The sequence below is a fragment of the Microcebus murinus genome, chromosome 6, assembly GCF_040939455.1.
Source record: "Microcebus murinus isolate Inina chromosome 6, M.murinus_Inina_mat1.0, whole genome shotgun sequence".
NCBI lineage: Eukaryota > Metazoa > Chordata > Mammalia > Primates > Cheirogaleidae > Microcebus > Microcebus murinus.
The window spans coordinates 9,663,454-9,683,726 of record NC_134109.1 but is presented as its reverse complement, the minus strand read 5'-3'; the positions used below and the strand labels follow the sequence as shown (position 1 = coordinate 9,683,726).

The following is a 20,273-nucleotide window of genomic DNA, read 5'->3' as shown; positions in this document are numbered from 1 at the left end:
TTGCCTTCACGTCTTGGTTAGTTTTAATTGTTTTGTGTGTGTTCCCTGGGCACGTGAAGGACATGTGGAACGTTGTAATGTTTCCAAAAGCCACACCAACACCAAAAGATATACTCGGAGGAGTGTCACTTCTTCCCTGTCCTTGCCACCCAATCCCCATCTTCCCTTTCTCTCTGCTCCTTTCTCCTCCACGTAGCCAGTCTCTTTAATTTCCATTAATACTTTATCTTTCCTGTAAACAAGAATATATTTTTGTAGCCCTTTTCTTCCAGGAAGTGTAGCATACTGTTGTATGTTACATGTGTGCACCATACTCTTTCACACTGTGCTCTTCTAAGTTAACGGTATGTCCTTGAAATCTCTCCAAATCTGCTCATAGAGCTTCCTCCTCACTTTTCACAGCTGCATAGTACTCCACGTGTGGATGTACTGTGGTTTACTCAGAAACTCTTCTATATATGGGCATTTAGGTTGCCTCCCATAGTTTTGCATTTGCAGGTCATGCTGTAGCAGATGAACTCACACATTGCTTTGTGTAGTGCTGGAGGTTATTTTCAGGGTGGAGTCCAAGAATTAGGGTTGCATGGTTGGAAGGCAAGTGCATATGTAGTTGTGTTAGGTGTTGCCAAATTTCTCTCCTGGTAGCTTTGCCTTCAAGTGTTGGAAAACATTTGCTCCTTGTTGAAAGTCAACTGCAAACGCAATGGGCACGGTGGGTGCGTTGCTACTTTGGTGGAGGCTCTTTTCTGGGTCCACCAGGCAACGACCTATCAGAGAGAGCATTTCCTCCCATCCGTCCCGTTAGAATCGTGGCAGAGCAGATGCTGGTCTCTCTGTGACGGCTCACTGAGGTCTTTCATTTCATCCTCTAACAACCGCATGGAAAAGCCAAAGCTACTCTACTGTTGGTTCCATTTTATAGACGAGGAAACTGAGACTCAGAGAAGTTAAGAGACTTTCCCAAGTTCTCATAGTTAGTCTGGATCACAGCAAAGCTTCAAAGTCAGTTTTCTCAAATTATAGGATTTTATTCGCCTCTCTGTTGCACTATTGGAGCCAGAAGAGACTTGGCTGTCACTCAGTTTGAGTCCCACCTAAGTAGTCCCTTACAGATGAGGACCAGAGAGAGAAGTTGATGTGTTTCAGGTGACACAGCTCGTCGGGGGCCACGTCTAGAACCCAAACCCCCAGCTCCTTCCCTGCGTCCTGCTGGTCCTGGGACATGGGGGTGGATGGAGTCCGCTGGCGAGGGAGGCCCACGGGCCGGCGGCAGGAGCGGCAGGCAGGGCTGCATAGCTGGTGAGGCTGGAGGGCAGTGCGTGGGCCTGTGTCTTGTTCCTCCTGCTGAGTTTAAGCATCCTGGCCTCAGAGCCACCTGATGCCTTCCGTTCCTCAGGGAAGTCTAGGCTAATACAATTAACTTTTCCTACAACTAAAACATATATTCTCATTGAGCAAGGGAAGCAGTGATTAATTTGCCCTCAAGTGTTAGTCCAGGGAGCTGGCTTTTTTCTCCTTCTATCAGTGTTTAAATTTTTCTTACTCAACACACAGGAAGGAACCTTCCTTTCCATCACCCTTCAAGGTGAGGAAGAAAATACACGAGGTTCTCCTCACTGCGTCTCTTTATAATGAGGTCCAGCTAGGTGGGCTAGGCTGTCCCTGTCCCTGTCACCCTTATCAGCTGCCTCTCATGGCTTTCCCTCCCCTAACCTGGGAGCTGGCCTCCCCAGGTTTGCGAAAGTTCCATTCATTCATTCATTCATCCATCCATTCCTTCATTCACCCACTCAGTACACTGAGCACCACGGCTCTCCAGGCCAGGCTCAGGGGCCAGAGGACGTGGAGGTGAACCAGGCCCACCCAGGGCTGTCCCTTCTGAAGGAGCTCACAGTTTAGTGGGGGAGGACCCAGATAAAGAAGAAACTACAGGATAGGGCCTCCTCACCTACAGTCTGAAGTAGGGGTCCCTGGAGATGCTGCCTGTTGGGGTGAGCCTCAGAGGATGGGCAACAGTTCTCCAAGCCAAGAAGAGCATGGGAGCGAATGTACTGGGGTTCGAGGGCCCAGCGGGGGGTGGTAGGACTGGAATGCGGGGGGCATTGAAGGGCAGGCAGGAGATGGGTAGTGTCGGGAGAAGCACTGGCTGCTGGGTGCAAAGCATGCCTCAGTTTTTGATCACTTCTTTTTCTTATTCACTGCCATGTGCCTCCCGGTACTTGCAAACAGTGCTTGGAGTGCTGTAGATGTTCACTATTTATTTTGAGTCTCAATGCCTTATTTCTAAATGCAGATAACACTCATTTATGTCCGTGCTGTGTCTCAATACTCTAGAATAGGGCCTGGTATGTAGTAGATGCTAAATAAATACTTGTTGAGTGGATAGATGGTCATACAGCGCTTGACCAGTACCCTGCACTTACTGAGTAGTAACTATGATTTTTATCCTCAGGTGTGACTGGACAGTGGTTACTGGCCCCATCGTGAGAGGTGTCAAGTGCAAAGCTAGGTCCAGCAACACCTTAGCAATTAGGGAGGGACAGCACTCTATACTAATAATTGTGAACCTTTGGTGCATAGACTAAATACTCTACAAATTAATGTCTTCTGTCTCCACTGGCTCTTTGGAACTCCTGGGAGTGAATTCCGATCACCCTGGAATGACTTGGCTGGTTTCTCCCTCGAGTAGCTCTCTGACGACTCCCAGGCCATTCCGTGGTTGCCTGAGCCGGGCACCAGCACACATGGAGGAGTCTGTCCTTTGAAAAACCCTTGCCCAGCCCCTGCCGAGGACCCTGCCTGAGTGCAGGGTATCTGTCCCTCAGACAGAGGCTCCCAGCCACTTTCCTAAAAGCCCGGAAGGCAGCAAGTAAGACTTCACTCTGGAATGGAGCCAGAGCTGGTGGCCAACCTGTCCAGACATTTCATCCTGGAGAGTGAGTTACCCACATTTACTTACTGTGCTTTGATTTTAGGAGTTTTGATAAGCAGGTTTCAGAAACTTATGAACTATCTCATGCATACAAAAATCATAAATAGTGCATGTGCATGGTTGAGAAAATAAATAGGAAGTGAACATCGTGTGCCCGTTGCATCTACTGAGTAAATCCCACCCTTGTTTACCGGGTTCACGGGGCCCCTGTTCAGGCCCCTGCTCCCCTGTCCAGCCTCAGCTCTTACCACAACCACCCCACCCCCCGGGGATGCTGCCTCGCCCAGACCGCTGCAGCATTCTGCACGTTCACTTCTCTTTGCACCTGCCAGTGTCCTGCCTCGATGCCCCTTGTCTCCCACTGTAGGCTGAGCTAGTCCCACCAGCCTTAGACATCTTAGCTCTGACTGCCCACCTCCTGGGGACAATGCCCTGCACACCCCCCGAGGCAGGTGGGGATGCCCCGTGCTGCGGGGCAATGCTGGGCTCATATCACCGTGCTGATCTGTTGGTGTTTTCCCCTCACTGCACCATGGGCTCCCGGAAGGCCAGAGGTGTTGTCTTTTCGCACACGCCCATTGCTTAGTGCAGGGCCCCTTGCAGATGCTCAGAGGATATTTGTGCAAAGCCTGCGTCTCAGCTCCCTGAGGGAGCTACTATGTTTTAGGTGGCCCCTGAAGTCTCTTCTTGGGGGAGAAGTTGATGCTTCCTCACCGCTCTGCCATCATGAACTAGATTTGTCAACCAGCTATTCTAAATTTCCAGGCAGGAGCTTGTCCTTGTAAATATGATCGGAATGAACCCTCCTCACCCCAAAATATGGAAATGTTCCCAAGACGGAAAAGCACTTGGAATTCCAATGGAGCCTGAGCCACTCCAGAGAAGGCAGTGAGTGAATAATGAAATGGATTTGGACGAAACAGTCCTTTCTTTCTTTTTCGTGGATGCCTGGTACATTTTAGCGTGTCGGGGAGCAAAGATTTAGTTCGGAGACCAGTATTATTTTGAAAAACAAGCTTGTACTAGAATTAAATGACACCAGAGCCAGCTCCCATTCCGCCCGGGCGTCTCTGCTCTGCTCTAGAAAGGCCGTCAGAACCTTTATCGGTCCTCATTTTTCACACGCCGTGCGACCCCTTTCCCATTCAAATTCAGCCTCTGAGGCAGAGAGATGTTGACACAAAGATCTCTCCTTGCACTCTGGCATTGTTCTTGTCACTTAGGTGGTGAGGTTCTTCCAGGATTGTAGGAAAATAGGAGCAGGCACCGTCTTGGTAGCTTTGTTTATTTATATGCTGCTTGCTTTGAATGGGATAGAAGTAAATTAACATAAACAGGAAATTCCTGAGTTTTTCCCCCAGGCATTTTTTTTTCCCTGGACAAGTGAGGTTTTAAAAATATTACTTGCAGTCCTAGGCAGACCTGAATTTTAATATCCTGTGTTTTTCACCTCATCCCAGCGTGGACATCTTCCTTTTTGCCACCTGGTCTTTGTCACCGTCCTTTTCTAACTGCCAGGTGATGCCTCAGCGAGTTGTAATCCTGTGTTTTTTTTCTTTTCCCCGTTTGCTGTTGAGCCTTGAGTGGCGTGGCAAGGATCCAGCTCTGATTCTTAAAGGCAGCTTCGAGAACTTGGTGTGCAGTAATAAAGAAGGGACCTGCAAGCGAATAGAAGAGGCAGAGGGCACCAGGCCCCAGCATGGGTTCCTAAGACTGGGTGTCTCTCTGCCATGGCCTCTGCAGCAGGGTCGCCAACCTGGAGACCTGTCAGTCCCAGCTGGACTTCATGGCATCCTTGGAGAGAAGATGGAGAGAAATGCAGGACGGGGTGGAGGAGGGGAGGAAACAGCAACAGAGGGACTTGCTGTTAACCTGGAAACCTACTCAGACATTGAAAGGGGAGTCATTTATACAACAGTCTGGAGGGTGTGCACATCCAATCCGTGGATTATCTGAAGCTGGAACGAGAGTGACTCTGCAGGAAAACAGAATCACCTAGGAGCCAGGGTGATCTCAACAGGGCGGAACGATGGGCAGAGGTCAGCCCCCGGGAATGTAATGCGAATGTGCAGTCCTGTGGGGTCAAAACGCTCACCTCCCACAAGCAGGAGGGGGCAACGTGGCTGTGCGGCATTGTGAATCCACAGCGCGGTGTAGCAGCCCCAAAGCCGGTGTGGTTCCTGGCAGCATTAATGGATGTGCTGCCTCCAGAAGTGGGAGGGGATGACCCTGCCCCACCGGGCTGAGAAAACTTCCTCCGTAGCAATGTTTTTCTTAGGCATTCTGTGATTTTAGCTTGAGCCTTCCCAGGACAGGGGACCATGATTAAGAGGGGCTACCTGGGCAGGCAGGGAACAGGGGGTGCTTAGCTGGAGAAAAGGGGCTCCTGGGTCCATGAGCACAAGCCTCCACCACCATCACCACCACCATCATCATCATCATCATCATTGAATCATGGTAGCTGCCATTCACTGAGCTAAGCAATTAGCAACCATTATCTTTAATCCTACAAGCTAAGCAGTACCCCCACTTTATAGATGAGGAAACTGAGGTTCAGAGAGATGAAGCAGCTTGCCCAAGTCACACAGCTGGTTAAACCATGGTGACAAGATTAAATCCCAGCTGTATCCAAAGCCAGAGTAGTCATTTGCTCAATATCAATTTTTCAGAAACTGAGATGCTGCCTTGCAGAGAATGAGTACTTGTTTTTGTTTAGTTCCTAATTGTACAAGTAGTTCCGTGGGTGCAAAGTAAAGAAGAACTTTCCTGACTAAGCTATGGGTGGAATATGCTGTCTTGAGAGGTGGTAAATTCCAGAATGATTGGGAGGTAGGTATTCAAGAGGAGGCTCGATTAGCAATTAGTGGAGTCCTTCTAAGGGGCATTGAAAGAATCAAACAAAATAAACTCGAATACCCCTTTTGTACGAGTAAAAGTTCTTTGGTTGCGTGCAACAGATATTGATAAGAAATGGGTTCCAAGTGCCTTAAGCAACAACACTATTTTTGCAGGGATATATGGGGTAGATCATGGGATAGAATAAAATGGTGAACTGAGCTTTAAAGAGGGCAAATGCTAGCCTGGCTCCAGGCATCTAGATGGCAGCAGCTAATGGAATCTCATCTCTGCACCATGGCTAGGATGAGTCAGCGTTTGCAACCGCCCCTCCCCTTTCACCCTGCCTAAGATCGGGCTCCAGAGAGAGAGCATCCTATGGGCTTAGCCTGGATCCAGGCCCATCCCTTTGGCAACTTGACTCACAGCCTCCATTGGGAAGGGTAATTTTCCAGAGCTAAGTGGAGACACTGCTACCAAAAGAAGGGGCCAGCCCCTGGGCAGGCAGGGTGAGCAGCGGTATCTTCTTGCCCTGACCGGTGGGGACTCCAGGGGCCACACTGAACCCGGGCTCCCCCTGCAGGGCTATCGCAGCTGCCCTGCAGCCTCCACGCCCGGGACAGGCACGGCGCTGCATCGCCTTGTGCTCCTGTGCTTCAGCTTCCAAGACACAGGTCCCAATTAGGCAAGCGATTAAAAACCCTCAAGTGTGTTTATCAGAAGCAACCCAGCAAAGGACCAGCTTGCTGGGAACCTGCTCGAAAGCGAGTTGCCCATCATCCTGGGGCTGTAGGGGTGCTGATGAGGTGCGCTCTGTTTTTCCAGAAAAGTGGCTGCCCTTCTGGTTACAATGCAGGGCTGCTTTTGGCACTTAGCACACAGCACTTACTATGCCCAGTCTTTAAAGCCCTGTTGTGTTTTTTAAAGTTGTTTTTATTAAGTTATTTGTTTTTATGGTCAGTATTGTTTTATTACTAATTATGCAATTATTCAGTTGCTGTGATAATTGTTAAATCATTAGTTGGCATTAATCATTGAATAAATAAGATATACAGGACAAGCACTCATGTATCCACTAGTAGCTTAGGAGATGTTACCAGTGTTAAGAGATTCCACGAGCGTCCCCCCATCTCATCCACTTAGTGGGAACCTCTACCCTGGCTTTCGGGTATATTATTCTTCTGCTTTCCTTTGTAGTGTTATCACATTTATATCTCCAAACAACATAGCATTAGGTTGTCCACGTTTCTGAACTTTCCAAATAAATGGAAGCATCCTTTCTGTGGTCTTTTGCAGTGTGATTTTTCACTCAGCATTATATTTGCAGTTCATCCATGCCGGGGCATGTTCCAGCATTTCGTTTCTCCTCCACCCTGTCTAGTATCCCGGGGTTAGGCATATATGACAGCAGACCCAGGCCGCAGCTGATGGCTGTTTGTGTTGTGTTCGGCATTTCGCTCACACTGACATGCTGTCCGTGAACGTTCTTGTCCACGTACCCTGTGCACGTGTGCGGGTGTACTCAGAGAATGTACCCCAGGGTGCGATGGCTGGGTCTCGTGAGATAATGTCATCCTGTTTTCCAAAGTGACAGTCCCAGTTGATACTACCGCAACTGGTGTCTGAGGGTCCCTGTTGCTTTACAGCCTTTGTGAGTGTTTGGTGGCCTTATCAGATGTTTTAGTTCCTACCTATCTGATGGTTGTTCGATGCTCGCTCACTGTGTTTTGATTTGCATTTCTCTCATTACTGAAGTTTAGCTTCTTTGTGGCCATTTACTCTTTTGATAAGTGCCTGGACTTGGCACCCAGTTTCTACTGGAAGTTTATAATGTTCTTACTCATTTGGTACTAGCGTGATATATATTATGTATCTACTGTATACCAGTATACAATAGATATATCTAGTACAAGCCAGTTTGTGGCTTAACTTTTCACTTTTTATGATATTTTTGATAAACAGAGATATTAGATTTAATGTCCCTGACTTTATTAGTAGTCTCTCCTTATAGTTTGAGCTTTAAACCTTATCAAGATATCCTTCTCTACCTCAACATCATAAAGATGTTCATTTATATTGTCTTATGAAGGTTTTCAGGTTTTCCCTTTCTGCAGTTGCCTATAATCCATCTGGAATTGATGGGATACAGGTTTGATTTTATTTATTTTTCCATATGAATGCTCAGTTATTCCAGCACTGTTTATCAAAGATCCATTTCTCCCCATTGACTAGTGTCCATGTAGCCTAACTCCGTTTTTGTTCCTTTGGCCTGTTTGTCTAAGGTTTGTATGATAAGGCTTGTACGGTATGCTATGGGGCCAATCCCCTACCTTGTTCTTGTTCAGCAAGTATCTTGGCTATTATCCCTTTGCACTTTGGCATACATTTTAGAATCTGCTTGTCAAATATCACCAAACATCCTTTAGAAATTTTGACCGAAACTGCAACAAACCTATAGATCACTTTAGGAAGAGCTGACGTTTTTAGGATGCTGAATCTTGTGTCCTGTGAAAATGGTATATCTTCATTTTTATGGGATCTGCTTTTATGTCTTTCAGTAAAGTTTTGTAGTATTCTTTATACAATTTTAGACATTTTTGTTAGACTTATTTCTAAGCACTTTATACTTCAGATACCATCGCAAATGCTGTTTATTTTAAATCCATGTCTTCATTGTGATATAATTCACAAACCACAAAATTCCCTATTTAAAATGTATAATTGGACAGCTTTAGTCTATTCACGGAGTTGTGAAACCATCCCAAAAATCTAAGTTGAGAACATTGTCATTGCCCCCAAAAGAAATGCCTTCCCCATTAGCAGCCAATCCCCACGCCCCCCTCCACCCAGCTCCTGGCAGGAAGGAATGAGTGAATGAATAAATGAATGTTTACCCTTGTAGCAAGCTTTGTGACAGACATTGCAGACCTCAGCCTTTGCTTGCTGTTTATTGCTTTTGTTTTATGGATGCTTTGTGCATCCCTGTCTCTGCTCTGGTTTCTAGGCTAATCTCCTGGCCTCTCTCCACCACCACTGTTCATCCTCCCCACCCTGGCCAGTCACCTTTTCCCAAAGAGAACCATATTCTCACCATTCCCTCCTGTGACGCCCTCAGTAACTCCTCTGGGAATCCAGGCACACTCCCAGCAAGGTTGCTACGGGGAAATTCAGGCCGGTGACCCAAGCAACTTAGAAACAAACTTCTGGGACGCAACTCTTGTGTGAGTTGGAGAAGGCCTCTTCCGGGCCTTTGCTTTGCTGCAGAGTCCTCAGAAAGTAAACACAGCTGACCTGATTATTCCCCTCCACTTCCCCCTGAGTCAGAGTTATCTCGGGCTAACTCAGAGAAGAGGCTAAATTAAGCCTTGAAACCAAGCAGCCTCCATGGCAGGCACTTTGTTTTGCTTGAGTGGCTGTGATGATGGCCCTTTGGTTATAAGGGCAGCACTAATTGCATCTCTTTAGACTGACCTTGGCCATGTACTCCCTGCCCTACAGAGACCGGGAGGCGCCAGGTCTCCCCCCAGCACCCACTCATTCATTCAGCACAGTTCTCCTAAGCACCCGCTCCAGGGCAGGCACCGTGCTTGGAAATGGGACTCAGAAGCTCCCCGTCTTGGGGCTCGAAGTCTAAGACAGACAATGATCAAGAGACCCCGTTAAAGAGATGACTGGCGCTCAGATACAAGTCTGTTTCAGGCAGAAAAGAGAGTGGATTTCTAAGGTTACTTCCACCTTCTTGTGACTTTATGCAAAGCCTGGGCTGTGGAGTCATCAAAATAAAATGGGGATCAATTTAGCACCTACAGACAGGCAAACAAACACAACCACTTTGAAAAACTGTTGAGCAGTATCCTACCAGCATCGAGCACATGCACAGCCTGTGCCCCGCAGCTCCTCTCTTGAGAATATGTAGCCAATAGGAAGTTGCACACGTATACATTTTACATCAAAAGAAAAAAAAACTGTAAATAAACATTGAGCTCTAGTGAAAATATGCATGCTGCAGTATTTAAGGGGCAGTATAACACTATCTGCTGTTTACTTTGAAATGCACCCCAGGCAAGAAGATGGGCGGATTAGGGATGGAAAGATACTGTGATAAAGCAATCACAGTAACATGTTAATGGTGGAGTTTAGACTGTGAGAATCTGGGTGCTTTGATGTATTTTTAAAAATTAAAAAAATTTAAAAAAGAATAAAATGTTGGGGGAAGATATATACATATGTTTGCCAGAAGATATGTAGAAGAATCTTCATAGCAGCATTATGCATAATAGCCCCAACCTTCAAACAACCCAAATGCCCATGAACCATAGACTAGATCGGGGGTCCTCAAACTTTTTAAACAGGAGGCCAGTTCACTGTCCCTTAGACCGTTGGAGAGTGCGCACTGTGGGCCCAGGACGAGTCGGCTGCTAAGCAGGACAGACAGAGGGAGCAAAAACACCTGGAGGGCCAGATAAATGGGCAGGCAGCCCGCATGTGGCCCGAGGGCTGTAGTTTGAGGATGCCTGGACTAGATACATGAATTGCAGGTATGTTGATATGATGCATATCTGCTCACCACTGAGAATGAATGAGGCACGGCTACACACAACAACATAGGCGAATCTCACAAACAATGTTAGGGGTGAGAAATAGGACGCGAAAGAGGACATACTATATGATTCCATTTACCTAAAATTCAAAACCAGGCCAAAGTAACCTATGCTTTTAGAAGTCGTGATAATGGTGTTCAGAAGGAAGGGATGGTGACTGGTTGGGGCACCGTGGAGGCTCCTGGGTGCTGGAAGTTTCTACTTCTTGATCTGGGTGCTAAACAGATATGAAAATGGATCAAGCTGCATATTTAAAATTTGTGCAGTTTTCTGTATGTTCGCTGTACATCATGAAGAGTACATCAGGGCGAAAGAAAAGCAAAAAAACCAAACAAATCCAACTGGCAGCTTTCCCTCGAAGAGCTATGGGAATAGGAGCCCACTGTAAGTCTATCTAGTAAACCAAAGTTGCGAAGGAATGAAACTTCCCTCTAGGACTTTCATTCATTCTCCCAGTCCTCACAGATGGGCTCGCCTCCCCTTCACACAGACATCGGTTTGCGTGCGTTGTGTTCTGTGTCTGCAAAGCGTGGCCCGGCCCTCACATGCTCAGCGGGAGGGGCGCGCAGACGTTTCATCTTCCAGCCATCCTCCCGCTTTCCTGGATTCCTGTGTGTGATCCTTCCCGGATGTTTGCCCTGGGATGCCATCTGCACTGCATATTAGTCAGGGCTCTCCAGAGAAAGAGAACCAGTAGGAGATGGACATATGTTCTCTCTATACACGTATATACGTACATATTTACAGCATATACATATATGTGTGCACGCATGCACATATATAAAGGGATTCGTTGTAAGGAATTGACGCGTGATTTTGGAGACCAGCGAGTCCTAAGATCTGCAGGTGAGTGAGCAAGCCAGAGGCACAGGACACAATGGTGTAGTTCCAGTCCACTGCAGGCTTCAGGCTCCAGACCCACGAAGGGCTGCCTGGAATTCAACAGTTGCAGTCCAAAGGCAGGAAAAAGCTGATATAGCAGTTTCAGGGCAGTCAGGCAAGAGGAATCCACCTGGAATATGAGCCTTTTTGTGCTGTCCAGGCCCCCGGCTGATGGGAAGGTGCTGCCCACATCCGGTCTGCTGCACTCAGTCAGTCCACACCTGTATCCCATCCATAACACACGTGCAGCCGGAACACACCCAGAATAACCTACGACCAAATCTCAGCGTCCCATGGTAAGTTGACAGATAAAATTAGCCATCACAACCCCGAAGCATGGATGAAACCGTAGCTGGGGGGCCTGGCCTGGTCCTGGTCTCATCCCAGCAAGAAGACGGGCTGCCGCCACCACGCCCACGTTAGTGCTACGTTACATACGGTCTCCCATCCAAGTACACTGGGCCTGACCCTGCTTAGCTTCCGAGATCAGACGAGACCGGGGGCGTCCAGGGTGGTATGGCCATAGATCTATGTTACACGTGGTTTGGATTAGTAATCAGTGGAAAGGAAGGCTTCAGCTGCCCACAGTGCCTCCCGCATGGTCAGGTTTTCTGTCTTAAAAAATAAAAAGAAATGTTGGTTGTTGCAAATTACATTATACACACGACAGAATAGCTAGAACACATGCCTACACTTTAAAGGGACAATCCAAAGCTTAACAGATGGGAAACGACAGCATCTGAAGGCATCCCGCTCTGCTCTTGCCCCGGGGAGGCCCCTCTCCTGCTTGTGTGTTAACCGCTGCCTACTTTTTACAAGAATAAAAATACACATCTCTAAAACAATATAGTATATAGCTTTGCATCTTTTGAGTCTTTGTGAATCGAATCATACCGTACATATTCTTCCGCGACATGCTCTTTCTCTTTAAGTGTCTGCATTAGTCCTGTTGTCATGTGTAGCCGTGGTTCATTCGCTTCACTGCTGTGTGACATTGCATTGTGTGGATCTACCGCCACACATCTGGTCGAGAGCGTGCCTGTCCATGTCTGCAGGTGCACAGAAGCGCAGCTCTCTCTCGGGTGCTCACCTGGGAGAGCAGGTGCCCGGCTGTAGGACGTGTGTCCCTTCACTCTTGTAGGTGATCGTGCCGATATATGTTTCTGCCAGGGAGTTCTGCGAGTTCCTCATGGTGCTGCCTCATCGGCACCGTGTGTAGACCTCTGACCATCCTCTCTGGTCTCAGCGAATCGCCCTCCCTGGGTCCTGTCCACCCCTACCCACACCACAGCCAGTGTAGACGGCCGGGTCTACATTCTTCATGAAAACTCAGGGCAGCACGTTTCTGGGTGGGACCCACTCCGTATGTGAAAGCGTGACATTCCTGCTGCCACGGGGGAGGGTGCAGGGCTCAGTCTGACTGCTGTGCAGCCGTCTCTGTGTCTGCTTCAGGGGACATGGGGCAAACACGCTCAGCTAAGCAGGTGGTGCCCAGGCTGCACCTCAGGGCTCCTCTCTCTAAACCAGAGCCAGGACGTGCATCCCTGAAATTGATAAGCCCGTTTCCCGGTGGCCAAGAGCGAGATGTCCCGAGGTTGGAGCCATGGGATTTGTCGCCCCACCTGTGGTCTAGTCCCCAGCATGAAATCACACTCTCCCCCACACCCCCAGCAGGTCTGCCCGGCTATGGAGAGGACGCTTATAAACAATAATCTTTTGTGCTGCCTCTTTCCAATGACAGGTTAGCCTGGTGAGGAAGATAAAGACATTTGCAACCAAGATGGTAATCACGAGTGGAAATGATGAAGACAGAGGAGGGCAAGAAAAAGAAAGCAAAGAGGAGAGTGTCCTTGCCATGCTGGGGATCATCGGGACCATTCTGAACCTCATCGTCATCATATTTGTATACATATACACCACTCTGTGAATGGCCCAGCGCGGCCTCAGGATGGCCGGAGACGGGGGTCCTGCATGTCCGCAGACGGGTGGCCCCACCCTGCGAGAACAAGCGGGCTGCACCTACACACGCCGGCCCACCAAATGCACCTTCGAACCTCAAAAAAGGTCACAAAAATAAACCGATCCTGCTGAGAGGAGCAGACACTAAAGCACAATGAATCCAACAGAACCCATTCACACCCCAAGGAACTCGACGTCTTTGGCAGGGGCCCCGGGAGAGCGCGTGGAAGACCAGCCTTCGACACCCCCGTGAGCGGAGGGGTGCGGAAACTCCTTACCCCAGATTGCTGACAGATGTCGCGCTTTCGGAAGGATGAACAGGGGGGACGGGGCCCAGCCGTGTGTCTCCCAGAGCAGGTGTTCCGTCTTCACCCGCCAGGCCGTGCGGCGGGGAGCCGCGGGCGCAGTCCCGTGCAGGCCCCCACTCCACCGCCAGTGTCTGACTGTTTGATACCAGGGAGATAACTTATTTTTCTTTCTCCATTGGCTTGACGTGTGTACCTGTTCATATCAAGGTTTATAAATATATATTTTTAATAAATGTGCTCTATTTTTTAGCATGAACCAAATATTCAAGACAGGCGCTCCCAGATCCATAGAGCTTTCCGTGGTTTTCTGTGCTCTGCCCCATCGACTGCAAGATGCTCTTTGTGGAGCTGCTCTAGTCTCTTGTCTTGAATCCTTTACCTTTGCGCTCTCACATTCTCTCTCCCTCTCTCTCTTTCTCTCTCTCTCTCTCTCTGTCTCTGGTCTGGAGGACATGTTTCCATAATACCAGCCATGGTTTTGGTCTGTGCATGTTTTAAGATTGTCCTTTGAGTGGATTTTGTTGTATCAGAGATGTAAGAAGATCGTGGGCATGCAGACCTTAGACGCACCATACCCTTACTGAGAATTATGCATGAACAAGGGCTGAGTGACACAGATCAGCTTTAAGGGTAAAAAAGGAAAAAACAAAAAGAAAAGGACTACCATTGAGGAAGAAGAGCGCAGCTACATTTGCAGATCACCTGTTGGGTGGAATATTCAGCTTCTTACTTACTGGCAGCATTATTCATTCTTGTGGCCATGCGTTTATCAGATTTTGATTTTAATGGTCGTGTACTGTGAGCGAGGGGAAGAACACAGGAGGAAGCTCAGTATTAGGTGCATAGTCCCTCCCTTAGCAAGACGCCTGGGATCCTCTTTAAAAGTAGTTGGGGTGCAAATGGCACATAAGCTCCCCACTGTGAGAGCTCATGGTGGTTCAGGCCGTGAGGACATCCCTGTGACAGGTGACTTCAGGAGGACACTAGGGGGAATGTAACGATGCCCTAAGGGATTGCTGTGCTTCTTAAAGCTCCTTGTTTACACCCACGTGAAGCTGCTTCCTCTCTGGCAGGGATGGTCAGATAAATACAAGCTAGCCCCGTTCTCCTGCCCCCGGAAATGGGCCCTTGCCTGGCTACAGTGGCTCGGCCTTAAAGTGTCCGTGTTCCTTCTGCCAGTGCCAGCCTTGCCCGTGGGCAGAAGCAGCAGCAGTCTGCCTGGTTGGATTCAAGTGATGCCGAGGAAGTCTCAGCCTCCAGATCTCTCCCCACTCCACGCAATGGTATCTGCAATTCCACCATTAGAGAGTCATTTCTTGGGCTCCGCTAAGGGACCAGGCTCTTTAATAAAGCCAGTGCCCCAGGGCACCTGATTCTGACATTGATTCATCAGATGTCTTTTCTTCCCTGCCAGAAGGAAGGAAGCTAAGGTGTATTTAGGGCATACTGTGTGCTAGGCACCGTGCCAGACATGTTATATACCTTAAATTATTGATTTCTCATGGTAAACCCGTGAGAGAGGGAGTCCTTCCCCCACGCTGTAGAAGAAGACAGGAGGGCTCAAAGAGACCAGGAACCTTCCCTGAGATGGCCACATGGTCACTAGTGGAGTTGGGATTCAAACTCCAATCTGGCCCATTCCTTAGTTCTGTGGGGCCTGGAGGCCACTGGGCAAGAGGGGACAGAGGTGGCAACGTCCAGGAAAGACCCCTGGGGGGTCAGGACACACAGCCGGGTGTTTTGCTGAGGGCCAGCTCTGCACACCTCCCTTCCCCCTCCCTGGTGAAAACAACCCCCCCGGGAACCCCTTGGGCACTGGCAGAATGTCATACAAGTGAGGACAGGGGACGAGAGGGGCTGGGCGGAAACAAACCAGCATGTCGAGGGGAAGGAGCCACCTCACAGACTCTGTGACTTGAGAAAGACTGTATGAAAATTCTGAACAGTGAACAAAGTAAACAATAAAGGTGCAATGGAAAAAAAAATTATCGATGTCTTTTTTTCCCAGCTTCGTGGAATATAAAAAACTTCAGTGTCATTCCTCTGCTTCTACATACTTTTTATTTTATTAAAACAAAAAACTGAATGTGATGTGATTAAATGGAAACTCTCTCGTTTGGAAGGAGAAGCCCCAGTGATTTTTTTCGAGAAAGTGTCCTAATGTAAACTTTGTTCATGGGAGAAACTGCCTTTGCAGTCCTCCGCACAGCGTCTGGGTGGCTCTTCCCGGTTGTCCTAACCTGGAGTCTGGAGATGAAACTGCCATCCATGGCTGCAGGCAGAGAGCTTTGCTCCTTCCGGCTCCAGCGCGCCCTGCCTCACCTGCTTTCTAATTCAGCAGGGACCGTGAACCGCGCCGGGCAAAGGCAGAGGTCTCCCTGGTCGGAAGCCATGGCGAGGGGATGTGGGGGGAGGGGTGGGCGGTGGCCCTCGGTTCTCAGCATCTAAGTGAGCCCCGAGCCCAGCGCCTCGACCCACAGTAGCAGCACCCAAAGTGACGCCAGGGCTGTGTCACCCAAAGTGACCCCCAGCCCACTCATCCTGCGACACACAGAACAATCCCCTGACACGTGTGTGCTTATTCCCATTTTTACAAGATGAGGAAAAAGGCTCAGAAAGGTGAATTTGACTTTTGCAAGGTCACGCAGCTAGAAACTAGCGGCAGCAGACCTTCTGTCCCTCGCCCACAAGCTGTCGGTGCCGTGCGTGGCCCGGGCAGCGGGGTGGGTTCCCTGGGAGCCATCTGGCCCGCTCTGTCTCACGACACCGCGCAGATTCCCGGCAGCTCTGCCAGAGCGTGTGGCTGAACCGACGCATTTCAGCTACTCCCCCCCCCAAAGCTACTCCAGGAGCTCGGGTCCCAGCGGCAGAGGGCCAGGCCCGCTGCTGGCAGTGTTGCCCGGTGGTTTGGAGCCACAAGCTGCTTGCCCTGTGTCCAGAAACCACCTGGTCCTTGGTCCCAGCTCTGCCTCCTGCCATCTGGGCCTCAGCTTTGCTCACTTGTGAAGCGGGGGTAGTAACGGAGGAGCTGGGTGAGGACTGAGGGAGGCAGGCTACCCGACTCCGCCAGGAGGGCCGGGCCTGGCCCGCAGCGAGCGCCCCGGGGAAGGGTGAGTGAATCCCGTTGCACAGAAAGGCAGTCGGGGAACCCTGGGGCAGGTGCTACAGGCACTTTCACACCCTCCATCTCATTTGTTTGCCACCTCATTTAACAGATATAGAAAGTGAGACCCAGAAAGGTGGGCTGATTCAGCCAACGCCCCAGGCCGGCAGGCGGGGGCTCCAGGCGCCACTGCCGTCACCTTTACCGTGAAAGGCAGATAATTAAACCCCCAAAGAAAGAATCTCAAGGGCCCCAAGGTTCAGCAGAGGGGAGGGGACATCTCGAGGACCTTCCAGTTCAATGTGAGGGACACTGAAGGCAGAGGAGGGTCTTGGGGTCTCACTGGCTCTACGGCAGCTATCCCCGACCTTTTTGGCACCAGGCACGGGCTTCACGGAACACAGTTTTTCCATGGACCTGGGGGTCGGCAGGGGATGGTTTCAGGATGATGCAAGCGCATTACATTTATTGTGCAGTCAGACCTCTCCGCTGCTGACGATCTGTATTTGCAGCTGCTCCCCAGCGCTGGCATCACCGCCTCAGCTCCCCCTCAGATCGTCAGGCACTAGAGTCTCATAAGGGGCACACGACCTAGGTCCCGCATGTGCAGTTACAGTAGGGTCCATGCTCCTGTGAGAGTCTGCCTCCACCGCTGATCTGACAGGAGGCGGAGCTTATGCGGTGATGTGAGTGATGGGGAGTGGCCGTGGATACAGACAAATCTTCACCCACGCACCTTCTCACCTCCCGCTGTGCAGCCCAGGTCCTAACGGGCCACAGAGTGGTACGGGTCCACAGCCCCACGGTTGGGGCTACAGGATGAGGCGGGGCAGAGCAGAGAGACCCTTTCCTAAGACTTTTTCTTTTGTTCTAACCAGTGAGGCAGCTGAGATCCAACTGTGCCGAATCCCAAAGTTGCACAGCTCAGGAGTCCAGGGGCCTCAAGGGTAGCCTGGGAAACGGCTTCTGGTTATGAGCTGGGCGCCAAGGCTGTTTCCCACAGCCAGTGTTTCTGTGATTTCTAAGCAGAGCAAATGGCCTCGCAGGAATCCCGAGCTCTGCCCCTGCTTTATCCCCAGGATGTGGCATCCTAGCCACAAAAGCACAGCTCTGGGGGCCTCTTGTCCTCGCCCCCCCAGAGCAGAGATGTCAGCAGCTCTCATGGCACCTGCAGGGAGGGCCCAAAAGGGTTTCCCATGCCGACAACAAAAAGGGCAGAAGTTGACACAGCAACTGGGTCCTACTCTTTCATTCGTGCTTGTCTTTTCATAAATCACACATGCTTAGTCACGCTCGAAAAAGAGTTACAATTTTCAAAATGCTATATGAATTTTTTTAAATTAAGATAAATTCCAAATCTCACCACCCAGAAGCACCCAGTGCTAATAGCTTATGGAGCAGGCAGCCCGCGCGTCTTTTTGGCGAGACCGTTTTCCTTTTCTGTAGGCAGGGCAGGCTCTTCATTCTCTGTCCCCGTGTTCCCTGCAGACTCACAGGGGACAACTCCCCACATCTCTGTTACTTACTGGGTCCAAGAGCATTCTAGATGGCATCCTTGAAGGCCGTCCAGACATCTCCCATAGACAGTAGACTGGATATCATATTTACACAATGGCCTCATGCTATGAACATTGTTGCCGTGCTTTTTCATTGGCAGTTGTGAATTCACTTCAATATCAATGAATCCACTTGGCCAAGCCACTGGGCTGGTTGTTTGGTACCCTATTGTTGAATGTCCCTGTTCTCTTCCTGTTGGCCTTACGTTTAATGTCAGTGATTTGCTACAAACCTCTCAGCCTTGCTCTTTAAAGCATCCCAAGCATTACCCTTACCCCCCCTTGTGAACCCCTAGAGTGCTCTCAGGTGGTGTCCTCTACAGCCCACGTCAAAGGTAGTATCCAGATAAGTCACTGCTTCCCAAACTAAGTGATGGTGGGAATCACCTGGAAGCTGATTGACAATGCCCATCCTAGGCCTCTGCTCAGGATCTCTGGTTAGTAGCTCTAGAGTGGGCTTGCTGCGGGCGTCTTTTTAATGAGTCTCCCAAACAATCAGGCAAATTGGAAGCTGGCTATTCAGACAGAGCCCAGGGAGATCACCTGGGCTGGGAGCCTGGTTCTGAGACTCCAGGACTCTGGTGGCTGTGCTGGTCTTGGCCAAACCACTTAATCTCTTTTCACCTGGGATTTCTCTTCTGTAACAAGGTGATAACATCTGGATCACAGGTCATTATGGAAGTTAAATGAGACAGTGTGTCTCCAGCTCCCAGCAGAATGCCTGGGAGAACAGGTGGGCTGTCTTTGGTGTCCCTGTGTACATCACAGAATGGCAAAAGCACAAGAAATCTTCCTGTCTCTCCCTCCCCTTCTCCTCTGGGCCCCAGGACCTCAGTTCACCTCCTTTCCTTTGCATGTTGCCACGCCCATGCTTGGCTCAGGGCCCCCTTCCTATCAGCTGTCTGCAGAATGTCACCCACCTCCCTGCTCCGTTGCTCTCCACACGCACAATCCCACTGGCCATCGTGGCAGTCTCCCAGTAGCTCCTCCGTGAACCAGACTGGCTGTGAGCGTGCCACACATTGCAAAGAGAAACTTCCAGGGGCCAAGTACGTGATTCCTCTTTGAGAGGGCTCTCCCAGAAGACCCTGTGGCCTCTACCTCCCTAAAGGCAGGACCCTTATAACGGGACCTCTCCAGAAAGATCCCCTTATGGGCTGGAAGAGCCTCTTACACCACTCTGTGGTGATTCCTCCCTCTCACGGGAAGCAGGTGCAGTGAACAGACTGTGAATACTGTCTGTTTTTCATAAACAGGCAAACCTGCATATAGTGTGCCCAGAATATGGGCTACAGAGAAATTAGATCACATGATATCTGTAAATTTTCTCCTAAAAGACTCTTTGTTTAGGGGCATGCTTGTTTCCTTTCTCCACTTCTAGTAGAGAATAATGGGGAAGCTTTTCCAGAACGTGGAGAGAGTTGTGACTGGAGGTGTCCGTGGGAAAGTAACACCCACCTCCCTCCCGAGAACAGCAGCCCGCTAGGGAGGCCGACACCTGCTTCAAAGTCTGGGCCCCCAGCTCTGTCATCTGCCCCTAATCCAAGAGGGCAACACAACTCGACATCCAGTTGAGACAATGGACACATCCCACCTCCCACCCAAGGGCAGGAAGCGGTGGAGTAATAGCTGAACAGTCCTAAGCATTGCAGTTAACCAAAAATAAAAGAATGACGCTTTTAACTAGTATCTGTCTTGCTGGAGCTAAAGGAATCAAAGTCAGAACAAGCACAGAGAACTGAGTCTGTGCTTACTTCTGGCAAGATCCAAAGACTGTTTTTCATCTCCCTCCTCCCCCTGAGCTGCCATCTTTCTCCTAAGCAGGAAGGAACTGTTTCTACCATGCAGAGCCAAAGGCACAGATTGCCTGATCATCAGCGTGGCCCAGCCACAATCAAAGCTGCTGAGATGCCCACAGGCCACCTCATCTCTGGGACCTCCAGCTGGGAAAGGTTGACTTAAGCTCCTTCCTCACCAGCCTGCATATTCCAGAATGAACAGCTGTAGGTTCTGTCGGAGCCCACACATGGTTAGCTTACCTAATGTTCGGGTCAGTTCCCAAACAGATGCACATTCACAATTTTTGGGTGAGAAGCC

General features: G+C 49.7%; 1 protein-coding gene across 1 annotated transcript in view; it reads left to right on the top strand.

The window, feature by feature from the left end:
* The window catches only part of TUNAR (transmembrane neural differentiation associated intracellular calcium regulator), a 44,574-nt gene extending 29,039 nt beyond the window's left edge, over positions 1-15,535 (top strand). The window contains exon 2 of the mRNA XM_076003617.1: positions 12,992-15,535. Coding sequence (XP_075859732.1) covers positions 12,992-13,177 — 186 coding nt within the window. The 3' untranslated portion in view covers positions 13,178-15,535. The remainder of the gene's footprint in view (positions 1-12,991) is intronic.
* Positions 15,536-20,273: the final 4,738 nt, after the last annotated feature.